The sequence below is a fragment of the Nipponia nippon genome, unplaced genomic scaffold (genome assembly GCF_047370975.1).
Source record: "Nipponia nippon isolate SJK-2023a ecotype South Korea unplaced genomic scaffold, ASM4737097v1 scaffold_16, whole genome shotgun sequence".
NCBI classification, from domain to species: Eukaryota; Metazoa; Chordata; class Aves; order Pelecaniformes; family Threskiornithidae; genus Nipponia; species Nipponia nippon.
In genome coordinates, this window is record NW_028262332.1 from 4,010,206 (window position 1) to 4,024,438 (window position 14,233).

At 52.1% G+C, this 14,233-nt stretch overlaps 1 protein-coding gene across 7 annotated transcripts in view; it reads right to left on the reverse strand.

Annotated features, from left to right (window-relative positions):
• ASTN2 (astrotactin 2) overlaps positions 1-14,233 on the reverse strand; it is a 358,876-nt gene that overhangs the window by 87,565 nt on the left and 257,078 nt on the right. For 5 of the 7 annotated variants that reach the window (XM_087752526.1, XM_087752527.1, XM_087752528.1 and 2 more), the window contains 2 exons: positions 4,452-4,585; positions 3,162-3,310 (listed from right to left, as the gene is read on the reverse strand). In XM_087752526.1, the coding sequence (XP_087608652.1) occupies positions 3,162-3,310; positions 4,452-4,585 (283 nt within the window). Of the gene's footprint in view, positions 1-27; positions 2,481-3,161; positions 3,311-4,451; positions 4,586-14,233 lie in introns of those variants that run through there. The other 2 variants (XR_015703622.1, XM_087752530.1) reach the window with 2 other exon arrangements.

The following is a 14,233-nucleotide window of genomic DNA, read 5'->3' on the forward strand; positions in this document are numbered from 1 at the left end:
AGTAATTTCCACAAGTTTTAATAAACAGTTTGGGATGTAATTGCTCTCCGTCTTCTCCGCTGGCTCCCGAGCGGAGAGCTGCTTGTTCCCTGCATGCTGGTGTTGAAAGCGTGGTTTGTTTTGCACACAAGTTCACCTCCTATTAGCCTCAGATGGTCCGAGGGCTGTGTTTTTCTAAGCATCAGTAATAAACCTCTTTAAAAAACACGTACAGCTGGTGGCAGCCAACCCATGCAAGCTCCCAGCTTCTTCGGCCCCGTCCCACAGCATCAGCGCCCCATGTGGAGCCTGGCAGGGAGCAGAGGGGATGCACGTTAGACCAGCCTCAAAACTCCCTCCTGACTCTGCTCCAAGAAGAAGAGGAGCAAATATTTTCTGGCTCAAGGGAAAGGCTACATCTTCCAGTTGCAAAGCAAGGGGGAGGCCAAGGAGTTTTGCAAGGGCAAGAGAGTGGAGGCTTTTGGGAGCAGGAGGAAGGCAGAAGGCAGGTTAGGCAGGGCCCAGGTACCATCTAGCTTGCCATGGGGCAGAAGAGGTCGGCACAGTTCTAGCCTCAGATAATGCCACAAATTCCAATAAGAAATGGCTGCAAGTGCAACAAAACAAATAACCCACACATTTAAACTCAAGAGATCCAAGCGATGAAAGGCAGCAGTCTCAAGAGCCCTCAAACCTTGCAGGATCCTCCCAGCCCAGCACTGCCATGCTCTGCAAATACCCGTGGTGCACCTCCCAGCAATGGGAGCAACCTGCTCCTACCTTCCAGCAGCCAGGAGACTGATGGGGAAGGAAGATCTGCCAATATCCATCAAAAGCCATCCAAATCTCATATCCCACACCCTGCTCCCCTTCTGGGGTTGACTTATTGTTTTTGTGGATGCTGCTCAGATGTGAGGGAGATGTGGTGCAGCATGATGGGTGGGTGATGGTGGTGAGGGGATACCCACAGTAGGATTTTTGGCTGGGTGAAGCACGGTACCAAGCGAATCCCTTGAGAGCTGTAGCAGTCAGCATCTCTGCAAACCTATGCAAGGTATTTGCAAGAATCAAGTCATCTGGCATTAGGGGCCTGTAGCATAAGAAAGGAATGAAGGCAAGAATGTTGTTTGGTTATAAACAACATAGAAAAAAAGGAGAGATTTAGGATTGGCTTTTCTCTTTAATTGTTAATGGGGTCATTCTGTCCCAAACAGTCCCCCAGAGCAGGGAGAGGGGAGGGCAGCTCCCCACAATGAATTCAATTGCCTGTCAAACACATGGCAGTCATAAAAGGAAAATAATAACAATAATCTGTATTTCCTACTCTGGCTGCCAGGCAAAGATCCAGCCACTTCAAAGGAGAAAACCCATGTTTCCCCGGTCTGGCCTCACCTGACCAATGTGTGAGCAATCTGGAATCCCCATCCAAAACAAAGCCCCTCCTTTGGTGGCTTGTTTTCTTTCTCCATTACTGGAGGGTGCCCCTCCGAGATAAAGAACAAGCATTCTTCCATGCCAGGAAACCAGAAACATAACCCAGGGGCCATGGCCACATTGGGCAGCTCTGGAAATGGATGCTGGCAAGGTGTAGGAGAAAGCTCCTGTGGGACTGACTGATGTATGAGCCAGGAACCAGAGCTCCTTCTCGCAGGGGTCTCCATGAACAGCCAGGACCCCCCAGGATGTGGGGCTCTGGCTCTCTCCAGCAGGGAAAGTCCAGCTCTTGTAGCACAAAAATTTTGGATATGGTAGTAAGAGAAGCTGCAGAAGCAGAATAGATGGGCCTGAGATGAAGAGAAAGGGTGAAAGCTTCCCTGTGGCTGTGAGCTGGAGCAGTATGCTCTGTGGCAGCTCATGGCAGCAGAGGGCTTGGCTCAGACAGTCTTACAAAATTAGCGAGGAGAAGAAAAAAGCCGCCACCATAAGCTGAGAAAGCTTTCGACCAAGACCTAAGGATTGCCTGCGGGCAACTCCTGGTCTTGCTCTGAATGATCTTCCTGAGATTGCCTTCCCAACAGGGAAACACAGACAAACATCTTGCCAGGATGTCCAGAAAGCCCCTGCAAGACTGCATGAGTGCAGAGAGGTTCTCCGCTCCAATGCCAGCCCCATCCCCACCTTCAGTCTGGTTCCTTGTCTTTGCAGGCAACCTGGACGTGCACGCCTCGCATAAGCTGACCAGGCTCCACCTTAAAACAAATAAGGTTTTTAATCACCCAAAGCCGTAGCTGTTGTAGAGCTTTGCTCCAATGACAGGTGGAAACCTTCTTCCTATGTTCCCTTACCTAGGGGGGGCTGAAATTAGGTATTCCCAGCATCTGGGGGAAGGAGCCTTCACACAAAGGTAAATCTCTGCTTCGGTCAACAACTGGCTGCCCCTGACATGTCACATGAGCTTCTTTAATAAACTTCATCCAAAATCCTCAAGCAAAAAGCAGCAGGAGGTTTTGCCTGGCTTTCCATACAGCAGTAGCATCACTCAAGGTCTCATGTGCTGTTTTCTGAAAGACATCATTGATTCACCCAAATCAAACCCCATCCTTCACACCCCTCCACCTTGCCCAGAAGCTCCTGGAGCATGGCTTGAATTGCTGACAAAGACTTTGCAAGGCACAGAGCGCTCAGTCCAAGCCTGAGCTGGGAATGAATCTCCAATCCAGAGAAGTTTCAGGTTCCCCTGGAGAAGTTTTGTGCTGCTTAAATGATCTCCCTAAATATTGCAGGCTTCGAGTTACTTCCATAGGTGTGCAAGGCAACTTAAAGTGTCCTTTCAAAGGTTGGCATGCAATGCAGTACTCACTGGAACGGACCAGTAAAGCCCTTGAGTTGCTGAGGGCTGCCCTTCCTCCCACACCCACCATCCTGTAGCATTTCAGACTGACCAGATCAAACAGTCGTTTCAGTCAAAAGAAACTCCAACTCGCAGCTCTCCTACCCAAAAAGGGCAAACCATTTCCTTCTGCCATGCTGTGTTTTTGTATTTCCCCTTCCCCTCAAATACCCATGACTGCAGAAGCCTTCAGAAACCTCTCCTGAATGAAGCGCTTTTGATACCTCATGTAATACCTTGGCTCTATACACCATTCTCCACAAAAGCAGCAGCTCCCAGCCAGACGGGGCACAAGATGCATCACCACACACCCTCTGCACCAAGAGGAGCTTGCCCTTGCAGCTGCACCCACCTGTGTAGAGGTCCGTGTCCGTGTACTCATCCACCTTCTTGTGCTGCAGGACATAGTCAGACACCTTCGTCCCAATGGCAGGCTGCACATCCAGCCACTCCAGAGAGACCACGGTGCTGGAGGGCTCAACGCTGGGGGAGAGCCGCAGGCTGGGCAGGAGACAGGAAAGAAACCAAATAAAACATCAGCTCCCTTTCTGGGGAGGAATCCACCTCTGCAAGTAGCACAACCCCAGGCAGGGCTCACACTCATACACAGGGATGGGCAGGCAGACCCACAAGGACAGGGGGCACAAAGAGAGAGCAGGTAGGTGACCACAGAAGAGCTTCCAGTTGAAGGGCAGTTGGGTCTAGCCTACTGCAATGCGTATCCTTACCTCCTCCTGGCCCTGGAAAAACCTAGGTCATGCAACTGCAACCACGCAACCCCAAATACCCCATCTAAAGGAGCCTTCATCTTCTGGGAGAACTACTGAAATTCAGCAGCCCCATGGGCCACCAAGGACCAAAAAAGAAGGAGAGGATCCAGCTTAATCTTCATGCAACCCAGTGGGGTTGAGTGTACAGGAGGGGAAGATCCAGTCTGCATTGCCAGAGAGCAAAGGCAAAGGAGGGGCAGGTGTGGCTGTGAATTTACCCAGCTGCAAGTGAGCAAGCCTCTGATGGGTGTGAGCAAAAGCCAAAGCAGGGCAGCTGTGCAGGAGCTCCTGCCCAGATCAGGGACCACGTGCATAGGGGTGAAGGCAGATCAGCTTTGTGTCCCTGGCTGTGCTAGTGCAAAGGCATTCGTTCTCTTTGCACTGGGGTAAATGACAACACAAAGTACAGGGCTACAGGGAGTCCAGCTCCAAACATACAAGTGTGTTTGTTGAACTCAGGATGGGAAATGAATCCCCTCTGAGGATATTGGCTCACTAAGGTGTTCTGCTCCTTGTGACTCGCTGGAGCCAGTCTTCCTGCTTTCTCAGCTAATTCCCCATCAGTTTGCTCCTGATTTGCTTTTGCTCTGACAAGCCACAATGAATTGCATTGTAATTCCATTTCTTTCAGCATTTGAAATCCCGTTCTACAAGCCCTGCTAATCAGGTGATGAAAATCTATAAGGAAACCTTCCAGGGCCACAGCCAGAGCCAGGATATCCTAAAGGCATCAGTCACACAGTGAGGAGCGCTGGACTGCGGCCCCAGGGCTCGAAGGCGAGAGGAAGGAGATGCCCATGGGCTGAGCCTGTGGGAAAGGGGCTGGTGCCGGGGGGCTGTGACCCGCGGGAGGGGCTCACGCTGATACGTACACAGGTGGAGGGAGAGGGCTGCAGTTTGGGAGTCCGTTCTCATCGAAGGCGTTGAGGTCACACCTGCACCAGTCTTCGATAACATCGCCTTTCCCTGAGCACCAGTATGAGCTCATCAGGGCTCCCTTGAAAGCCTGACATGAGAACAAAAAGCGTGAACACGTGTGCTAAAGACTTGGGGAAATCCGGCCAGCGGCTTGGCCGTGTGGTGCTGAGCATCAGGGGTGTGTGTGCACAGAGCCCTGGGATCTGGAAATATGAGGGAGTCTTCTCCAGCTCTGCCACGGACTCCCTGTATGGCCCTAGGCAAGCCCCTTCACCTCTCTGTGCTTTCGCTCCCGTGTATTGAGTGATGCTGGTTCATCCCTGAGTGCTGCTGCTGGTGTGGGGACGGGGAGAGTCTGCATGATCCTACAGAGGGGATCTCCTGTGATGGAGGACTGAGCTGCCTGAAGAAACACAAATGTAAGCCTGTTTGTGACACTGGACATCATATTAGGGTACCTTTACGCTGCCGCTGTGCACAATGGAACTCTTCCATGTGCCCATCCCATAGCTGTTGCTGTCCCCACTAAGAATAAAATAATTCCTATATCCCCAACAACACAGACCACTTCCATTCTTCTAATAGGTTTGTTATTCGTACGAGCTGCCCTCCTGCAAGCAAATTGCTGCTTTATTCACTTGCGTAAGGAATACTCACAAGCAAAATAGCACTACCTGGAAGAAAAAAATAAAATCCTGTAAAATACTTGCAGGGTGTTCCCCAGTCGGGCAGTCTCCCCTCCACAGGCTGTCCCCAGCCTGACCAGGAGCCCTCCCGACCGCTCCTAATGATGCCAGTGGATCCCCAGAATAACAGCTGTTCATCTGCTGCGGTCTGAGGCTGAAACACTTTGACTGAATTCCCAAAGCCCTCCAGGTCTAAGCCCGCGGTGTCTTCCCTGTGCTCATCCCACAGCTCGGGGCGCTCGGTGTCGGTCCCCATGCTGCAGGATGGGGCAACCCTGGCTCCGTACCCTGCTGTAGTTCAGACTGCATGGATTTACAGTGGTTTCTCCCACTACCCTTTGCCTGTTGTGCCTAATTAAACCTCCAGCTTAGAAGACAGTATCTCTCCCTGCACACTCATGGCCAATGTTCAACCCAACCCTGTGAAGCCACAACACTCTGCTAGAATAATCATAACACCAAAACTTCATCCACTAAAACAAACCTCTTTGTAATGCTTTTGACCTTTTAAAAGGCACATTTTGGGGTTGAAATGCCTTCACAGGTCCTCATCCATGTACAGCAGCCTCGCTGCCAGCCTCCGCACAGCCCAGCTCGCAGCAGCACTATTCCGCCCATTCAAAGCCGCCTGCGGATGCCTGGCCCCAGCGATACCGCCCACGCTGGCAGGTTACGCCTTAAAGATAAAAACATGCCCTTTGAGGAGGACAGGGATGGCTCCAGCAACTGTGGCATTTAGCAGAAAACTCTAGGAAAAGCACCATCCCGGGGAGGTTTCTGAAAAGAGGAGGTATAAATAGAGCCTGACGTCAGGGCTCCCATTGTCCGGGGTTTTGTCGCTCTCCCCAAACACCCCGAGCACCTTTAACGTGGCGCCTCGAGGCTCTCACATCTGAAACATTTTCTGCTTCCAGGCATTTACAAAACAGGACTGTTCCAGAAGGGGAAAAAAAAAAGAAAAAAAAGGAAAAAAAGGAAGGGAAAAAACATGTGAAAAAGAGAAAATGTGACGTTATTTTATTTTGTTCTTGAGAATGTAATTGAAGCGCTGGGCTGGAAAGGGCATCGCAAAGTAATTGGAGAGCAGGGAAGACAGAGAGGAGTTTATCTGACACATGGATAAATGGGTGCAGATACACTTCTGTAGAGAGCAGCAGGTCTGTGCAGGATAGAAATAGAAAGCAATGAACGTAGATGGATGGGGAAGTGTGTGCTCTTCCTAGGAAGCAGGATAAATATGTATGTTGTGGGTACATGTGTGCACAGACATGCACTGTGGGCGAAGGCAGACGTTGGGTGATCCCTGGAAGAGCCGCACCATCACACCGATGGCACCGCTCTGCTGTCACCCTGTCCCCAGCCCCGACCCTCGCCACTCTGCATGCTCCCTCCCTGGCCCCTAACCCAGCTCCTCCCTGCACATCCCCAGCCCAGGGAAGAAATCCCGCCCGCCCCATCCATGCCCTTTGGCCAAATCCCATAGTCAATGCCTTCTTTCTATTTTCTTTTTTCCGATGCTAAGTGCAATGCTGGATGAGCAATCCCCTCTGCTCTGCCTGCCCAGCCTCGTGCACATTTTAATTAGATCCTGCAGGTACCCAGGAGTCATCTGCCTTGTGTCAACCTCCACACAAACGAGGTTAGCTAATCGATGCGTCCTTCAGTTGCACTCATTAAGGCGAGCACACCTACGCACACTAACTGGGTTACTCGGAGCACGGCTAGCCCCTGGTGCTGGCTGCTGCCTCCGTCCAATTTCCAGCAGCCAGCTGACGTCAGGGAGAGGCTGGGGTGGTCAGGCAGCCAGGACTCACCCTCCCTCACTTTCCAGTGGGATTTTGAGCCAGTAGTTTCCGGGATTTTCCTGTCGGTGCCGGGGAGTGCGTGTTGAAGGGTGGAGAAGTGGCAAGAGTGAACTGACAGGGGGGAAACAGGTAAGATAGCGCAGAAAGAAGGGATGAAGCTCCTCACATGAGGATGTTCACCCTTGCTTTAGGAGGCTCTACACTTTCTATGGGGACACCAGCCTGCTCCTGGGGTACATGCACTTGCTCCACAGAAACTCCAGGACAAATGAAGGGTCACAGTGAGCTTTGAGGACTCTGTGGTCCTTCCAGCCCTCAAGCCAGGTAAAGCTGTAGTTCAAACACAGCCCACCTTTCCTTCCCTCACCTCTCCCAGCCTGGTCCAGGCTCTGCAGGCTCTCAGGCCCTGGTAGAGATCAGCAGCCGAAGCCGCCTTCCCTTGCAAAGGCTTTAACCAGCCCAGCCCCAAAGGCATGCTGCAGGCATGTGCTTCCCCACATGTGGCAACCATGTGAAAACCTCTCCTTCCCTTGCTCCTTCTGATAGCATAGCTCGGGAGGTATGGGTCTGCTCACACAAACCCAGGGGAATGGCAGCTGCCACCCAAACCAGGAGCCCAACAGCACAAGCAGACTAAGAGCAATGGACAAAGGATGCAGCAAAGGTGCTGAGACCCATCCCGTGGGCAGCTGCAGCCTTTGGGAGAGCTCCAGGTGGGAACACACAGGGACCTCCCTGGTCTGTGCTGGCTGAGGACCACCTTCCCCTCCTGCCTTGGAGTGGGCACTTTCATATCTCCTGTCTTTCCCTGCTGCCATGCTCGGAAGCGTGCAGCAAACACTCTCCTCTCCACAAGGAGACAGCACATATAACAAGACGACCATCTCCAACACGACCATCTCCGCATTGGATGCTTCAGCATGGTGGTCACGCCAAGCTACTGAGCTGGGAAAACCCCAACAGGCTCTGCAAGTGTGAAGGGCTTCCCAGGAGCAGCCCTGCCTGCTGGGGATGGCAGAGCAGCCCCCAATGCACCATCCTGCGCTTGCCAACCACTCCCCAGGATCTCAACGCCCCTCCGTGCCCTAAGGCAATTTTATCTTTCATTTAAAAGTATCCAAATTGTATTGTTTCCCTGTGAGTCAGCCCATTTAGTTTATGTCCTTCAGTGCCAGAGGGGAAATTTATGAGATGAGAAACTGGCTCGAAACGTTTATTTTCTAGATGACGAGTCATGCCATTAGATATATAGCATTATGAATCATAGGAACAGCATCTAATTTGCTCTTAAAGGTATAATAGGTCTGACTCCCCACACCCATACACACACATATATTGGATTGATAGTTCCCCCATAGGATGGCTAGTTCATTTGTTTTGACACAAGCAAGACTTACAGGACCATAAAGTCCCATCTTACCATAAGTTAAGCCTATTCATAAAAAAAATATTAGGGAAACAAATGATCAGCTAAGCACATTTATCCTACACTCAATTGCATATGGATCTTTCTCCTGTTGTTATTTGTGCTCAGGGGGAGGCCATTTGGCCCCGTTTTACAGCTTAGGCACTCGGCAACAGAATATAGGAGAACATTTCCTTTGTCCTCTGTTAGACCTGGCTGATGGAGAGAGAAGCATTAAGTTATTTCTGACCGTGGGTTTTCTGTTAACATCCCCGGAGAGGTAAGTGATAGGACATGAAGGAACCTTTCAGATCAGCATTTGCAGGACTCAGCACACACCACAGGGGCTGGTGTTTCCAGATGGGGTACTAGAAAGGGCATGTGTTGGGTGCGTATCTGTGAACATCTGGTCTTCTCCATGGCTGACAGGGATATGAAAACCTGGCTCAATTGTTTCTTTGAGTCTAGGTTTCTTTATGGTTGGTATGCACACCTCAGTTTCTGGAAAAATTAAAAAGGAAATACAGGGAAATGAAAAAAAATAACAACAAATGAGCATGTAGGCTGGACATAGATATGCTGGAGATATCAGAGATGACCTAAGAGCTGACAATTTGGTACATTTTGGGTTTTGCAGTAGTTTCCCTGCTCTTTGCTTGCTTGTTTGTTTTTCTTCTTCTAAATGTAGAAGGAAGGAAAGAATAGTGGAAGCAGGCTGGGTCATGCCAGCGGACAGGCTCAGCCTCATGTCCAGAGACACAGCAGCCAATGGAGACATTCTGTCCCTTCTTGTTTGCAGGATGGAGATGGTGCCTGCACACCACCACCACCACCTTCCCCCAGGTGCAGGCAGATACCACCAGCAGAGGCAGATTCTGTTCTGCTTACCAGCAAATCCAGTCACCCACCGGTGCCACCCCATATAGTGCCTGACACAACAGGGCCACTGACCAGAGCTCCCAGATGCTGCTGTGCTCCAGGCAGTCTGTAGATAGCAATACTGACTGTTCATCAAGGGAAAGATGACTATGGGATGCAGGCTCAAGCAGGGATTTCACATCCTGAACAGGATGCTACCATGATGATAGGGTGGCTGGAGGAAAAGCTTTCCATGCCCTTACAGTAATACTCAGTGCCTTTCACAGGAGACAAACGCTGCTCCATAGGCTAGACATCTCTGGGAGGAAGGAGGGGGGGGGGGAAAGGAGGAGTAAAACTAAGGATTTCCCAGGCCAGACTCTTTCCACGATCATGCAGTTCGCGTCTGAAAGTCTGCTCCAGGTTCAAGGCAAAGGAGGATGCAGTTTCCCTACGGCTGTTGGCAGGTGATCTCATCTTGTGCTGCTCACACCCTCCCTGCCTCCGGCTGCCTGTCCCTGGGGAGCAGGATCACCAGCACTTCATCCTGGGAAGGTACATCAGTGGTTTGCCGGAAAGGTCAGGGCGCTGGAATGGACCCAGGGTGGGCAGCATCCTGGTTTCTGTTATTTATGGGATCTGAGGGAGCGGCAGAGGACACTGTAAAACCTGGCAGCAGGGGAAATAAAAGCCTTCACGTTGCAGCGAGAGTCCCATCCTGGGGAGCCGGCTCCGCTTTCACACCTCGGCTACAAAGCTCCCCATTATAGCACGACCGGGGCGGTTACAATGCGGCTATTCTTCCCCTGGTAACGCGAGTCGGATGTGGGCTAGAGCTGCAGCAGGATGCTCAAGTGTGTGAGGAAGAGGACAAGGGCCAATTAGCAGATATTAAAACAAAGCAAAAACAAATAAAAAAAATCCACACTCCAGACCAAAACAAAAAACTCACCTCAACGATGCAACCGCTGTCCCCATTTGCTCTGGCTCCCTCTCAGCTTTGGTGGTGGAAAAAGAAATCCCTGGCACCGGCTCGCCATGCCTCAGGGACTGCTTCAGGGAAGCCACATATGTGCAGGGAGGATTGTTGTCCTCCAGTAGCTCTGCTGTCTGGTGCTATATGGGGGCCAAAGTGAGCCCGTGGCCTTGGGGACACCTCTTGTGCTGTCCCCATAGAATCCTGCAAAACTTCATCCTCCTCCTGCCAGGCCCAGATGGACAGAGGACATCAGGAGAATCAGCCCTGAGATACAGGGCAATGGGAAGGGCCCAGATATCTGCCCTCCTGAATGGGATTCAAGGGGTACAGCCAAACTCTTCCCTGAGAAATAAGTCTTAGTTTGACTTCTCCAGCCCCTGCCTCAATTCCTCTGCCTTCTCCTCCTCCACCTCTGGCCCTTCTCCTCAGGTGTATGTTTCTCCTAGTCCTGCTCAAGCCTAGGACTGATCTCCTCCAGGCATGTCTCTGGTCTCCACTTAGAGAGGTTAGCTTCCCTACGGGCTGAACCAGGACAGCTGTACGGACAACTCCTAATGGAGTCAAGGGCTCCTCTCCTAAGCACAGTCATAATTTCAAAGCCAGCAGCAGAGCCCAGATGTTGCCCGACAAGGCAAGCTCCTGCTGCAGGAGCACAGGGTCTCAGGACACCAGCACCAGGATCCTGGATTTCTCAGCTGTCCTCTTTTTCATCTGCTCTGCCCTTTGAGGGCAATGCCGCCACCAAAGCGGGGGCCATAGCACCAGCAATATACTTGGATACTCCAGCTCCTTGCCGAGGGGCTGGAGACCTGCAATGGTGAGCCCAGTCCACACAAACAAGGGTGGGCTCCCCACTGCCCCGTTGGACAGGTGGTGATGAAGGTACAATGAATGCATTTCCCCCCCATTCCCAGACCTTTAGACCATCCATCCTGGTAATTCAGGGTTGGTATAAGAGCACAGAAGTGCTCCAGGTACACAGCCAGGGCACGGCTCCATCGCACTGTGCCTTACCAACAGCAAGTGAGAGAACCCCAACCCCAAGACCCAACCAAGAACAACCAACAGAAGACATCAAAACCAGCTACACTTTGCAATTCTGCTGAAATACAACCATTGGAGCAAGTGATCAGCAAGGGCATGGAGATCAGCTGGACCCAGGAGAAAAAGCAACACTAGTTTGTGCAGCTCCCTCTGAAACTGCCACCACCACTTTGCCATCATCTGTGTGACCAGCTAGCCCGCTCTGGGGGTAGGAAGGACACATGATCCCATCATCATCAGTGCATCCTCAGAGTGAGCTGAGAGTAAGTAGTTTGAAGGATGGAGAACAGGACAGATGGAAGAGGAGCTCTCCCCTCTCTTTGCCCTCGCTTGCCTTCTGGCCCGTGATGACTCAGTTGCCCATCTGGCTGGGCTCAGGCAGTCGCTGGAGCTGCAGTGACGCTCCCCTCGGACAAGAGCATGGGCTGGGCATGCTCGCTGCCCGCAGCTCCCCTGGTCCTCACTCCCAGGCCCTTGGCCAAGGCCACCCTGCCAGCCCGGGGACACTGAAGTGCTCAGCGGTGGCCATGCTCTGCTCAGGAAGAGATGGCTCCTTGGGGCCAGCGGGTGCTCACAGGCAAGGGGTGGGAAGGAGCGATGCGGAATTTTGCTCCAACCTTGAGAGCTGCTGTCCCAGCGGGTGACCCCGCAGGGGCTCTGCAGGCCCCCGGCATGCAGGCGCTCCTGGCACAAGCACACTGTGGTCCACACACAGGCAGTGAAGCAGCTCTCATCGAGAGCCCCGCTGGGGTCCCAGCCACATGCCAGGCTCCTGCCGAGGCTGACAGGGCCAGCAGCGTGGGGACATGCCCCCCAGCAAGCCCCACATCCCCTCCACGCTGCGGGCTGGGTCACGTGTGCTGCAAGGAGGCTGTTGCTGCAGGTAAATGCTGAGATTACTCATTTTTGAATTAAATCAAGGTCCTAGGGGTCTTCTAAAAATCCAAGTTTCACATCCATTTGTCTCCTTAAATACAAACAACAGGGGTTTGAGTCCATTTCCCACTAGAAGCGAGATTGATCTCTCCTGCCCCCCTTCCCTGAGCCCCCCTCGCCATGCCACCCTCTAAGCACTTCTGCAGCTTGCCGGGCTGCTCTGCAGGAGCAGCTTTGTGTTTGTTTCGGGTTTTTTGGGGGAAAGGAACAGACCACAAACAGGAGGGACCATGCTGCCGAACATGCGTGGCCCTTTCCTCCCCACTGCTGACCACAGCTGCCCTGTGGCCCTGGCCACGCACATGAGCATCCCCATCAAAGATGCTCCTGGGTGCACCAAGTCTTCCAGGTCTCTGTGTCGCTCCCCGGGCTGGTGCCGGCAGTGGGAGGGAGCGGGGAAGCACGGCATCCCCACTCCTCCTGGTGCCTCTCAGGGTTAGCTGCCTGGCTCGCCTTTCTGCAGTCCAGGGGACACGGAGGTTTGTGGAATATGCAAACCTGGGGTCTTGCTCTCTCAGCCTGTGCCCGTTGGTGGACGCCAGGGCTATGCTGGGCAGTGAGAAGTATGTTGCCCATCCCATGGGGCGAGGGCAGGCAGGAATATGTTGATGGTGGAGGAACAAGGCCACCATAGCCTGGCACTCTCTCTAGGGTGACGTGCGGCAATCCTCTCCTTTGGCTCCAGGACGCTGGCTAGACAGAAGCAGCCGGGGTCACCACGTCTCTCTTCTCTCTCATCACTTGCACTCAACAGCATCCTGCCCTTGAGGTGTTAGGGGCATTTTGCCAGCAGAAAGACCCACAATGGTTAAGAACTCTTTGCTGTTGGGCCTGGCCAGCCACTGACACTGGTGGAGGTTTCTTCCACAGTCCTGCAGTGGAGAATCGCCTCCAGCTTTGTCTGGACACAGCAGCAGAGGGACCATTGCTTTGACCACACTGTGCTGTCTGCACTGCTGCCAAGCACAAGTGAAGAAGAGAGTTGTGGACAGACGGCATCTATCAAAATAAGATGCAGGTTCCAGGAACATCCACAGAAGTCACTGCCAAGGTCACAGCTTCTGTCTCTTTACATCTCTACAACTCATGTTGTGAGCATTTAGACTGAAGAGCAATGGAGCTATAACAGCAATGGTGCTATAAACCTACTTGGACTAGTTTAATCTCACCAGCTGACTGGGACCAGTGGAGAGAGGACTCCAGTACTGCCTCTGTTCCAGCAAGCAGTCCTTCCTCTGTGAAGCCTTCTACCCACAGCCACATCAGCCATAACCACTATTAAAAAGCCACTCAAGAAAGACCTTCAAAAGGTGCTTGGACTTTCAAACACATTTCCTTGACCCTGGCAAGCTCCTTGCCCACCCCAGCACTACCAAAGTCCCCAGCCAGGCTGCAGCTATTAGCAACTGTGCAAGTTCTCCGACCAACGCTGTTAAACCACAGGGAGAAACAGAAACACCTCCTAGCAGGGGCTCAATCTGTGAAGTTTTCATTGCACACAAGAAGGAAAAGAGGGGCCATCAATAACTGGCAGTGCCCTGCTCTGGGCACATGAAACGCTGTTCCTCCCCACTGCTGAGAGCAGGAGTGACGCTCGAGCAGGACTGAGGAGACAGACCAAACCCCTACTCATCACACACAGCTGAGAGTTTCCTTAAGCTCACAGCACAAATGCCCCCAGACAAATGTTCCCTGGGCAGCAAAAGGCAAAACTTGACTCCTGGAGCCCTTCTAGATTTCAAGCCCTTGCTTCAAAGCAAGAAGAAAACAGCAGTTCCCAATGACATGGAAATAAAGAGTTTTCCAACTTATTTCATGTGGGCAAAACAATATATTTTCACCTAATCTCCCTCTTGGAAATGGTCAGTTTTAGCTGAAATCAAACATGCATGCATAGAAAAAAAAAATCGCAAATCAGCCCAAGGCAGACACCCAGCATGGAAACTTAAACCCCAGCACTTTAGAGTCTGGCAAGGTCATCAGCAACCAAGAACATGTACAGTGCGGTAGTTGTAAATTTTAA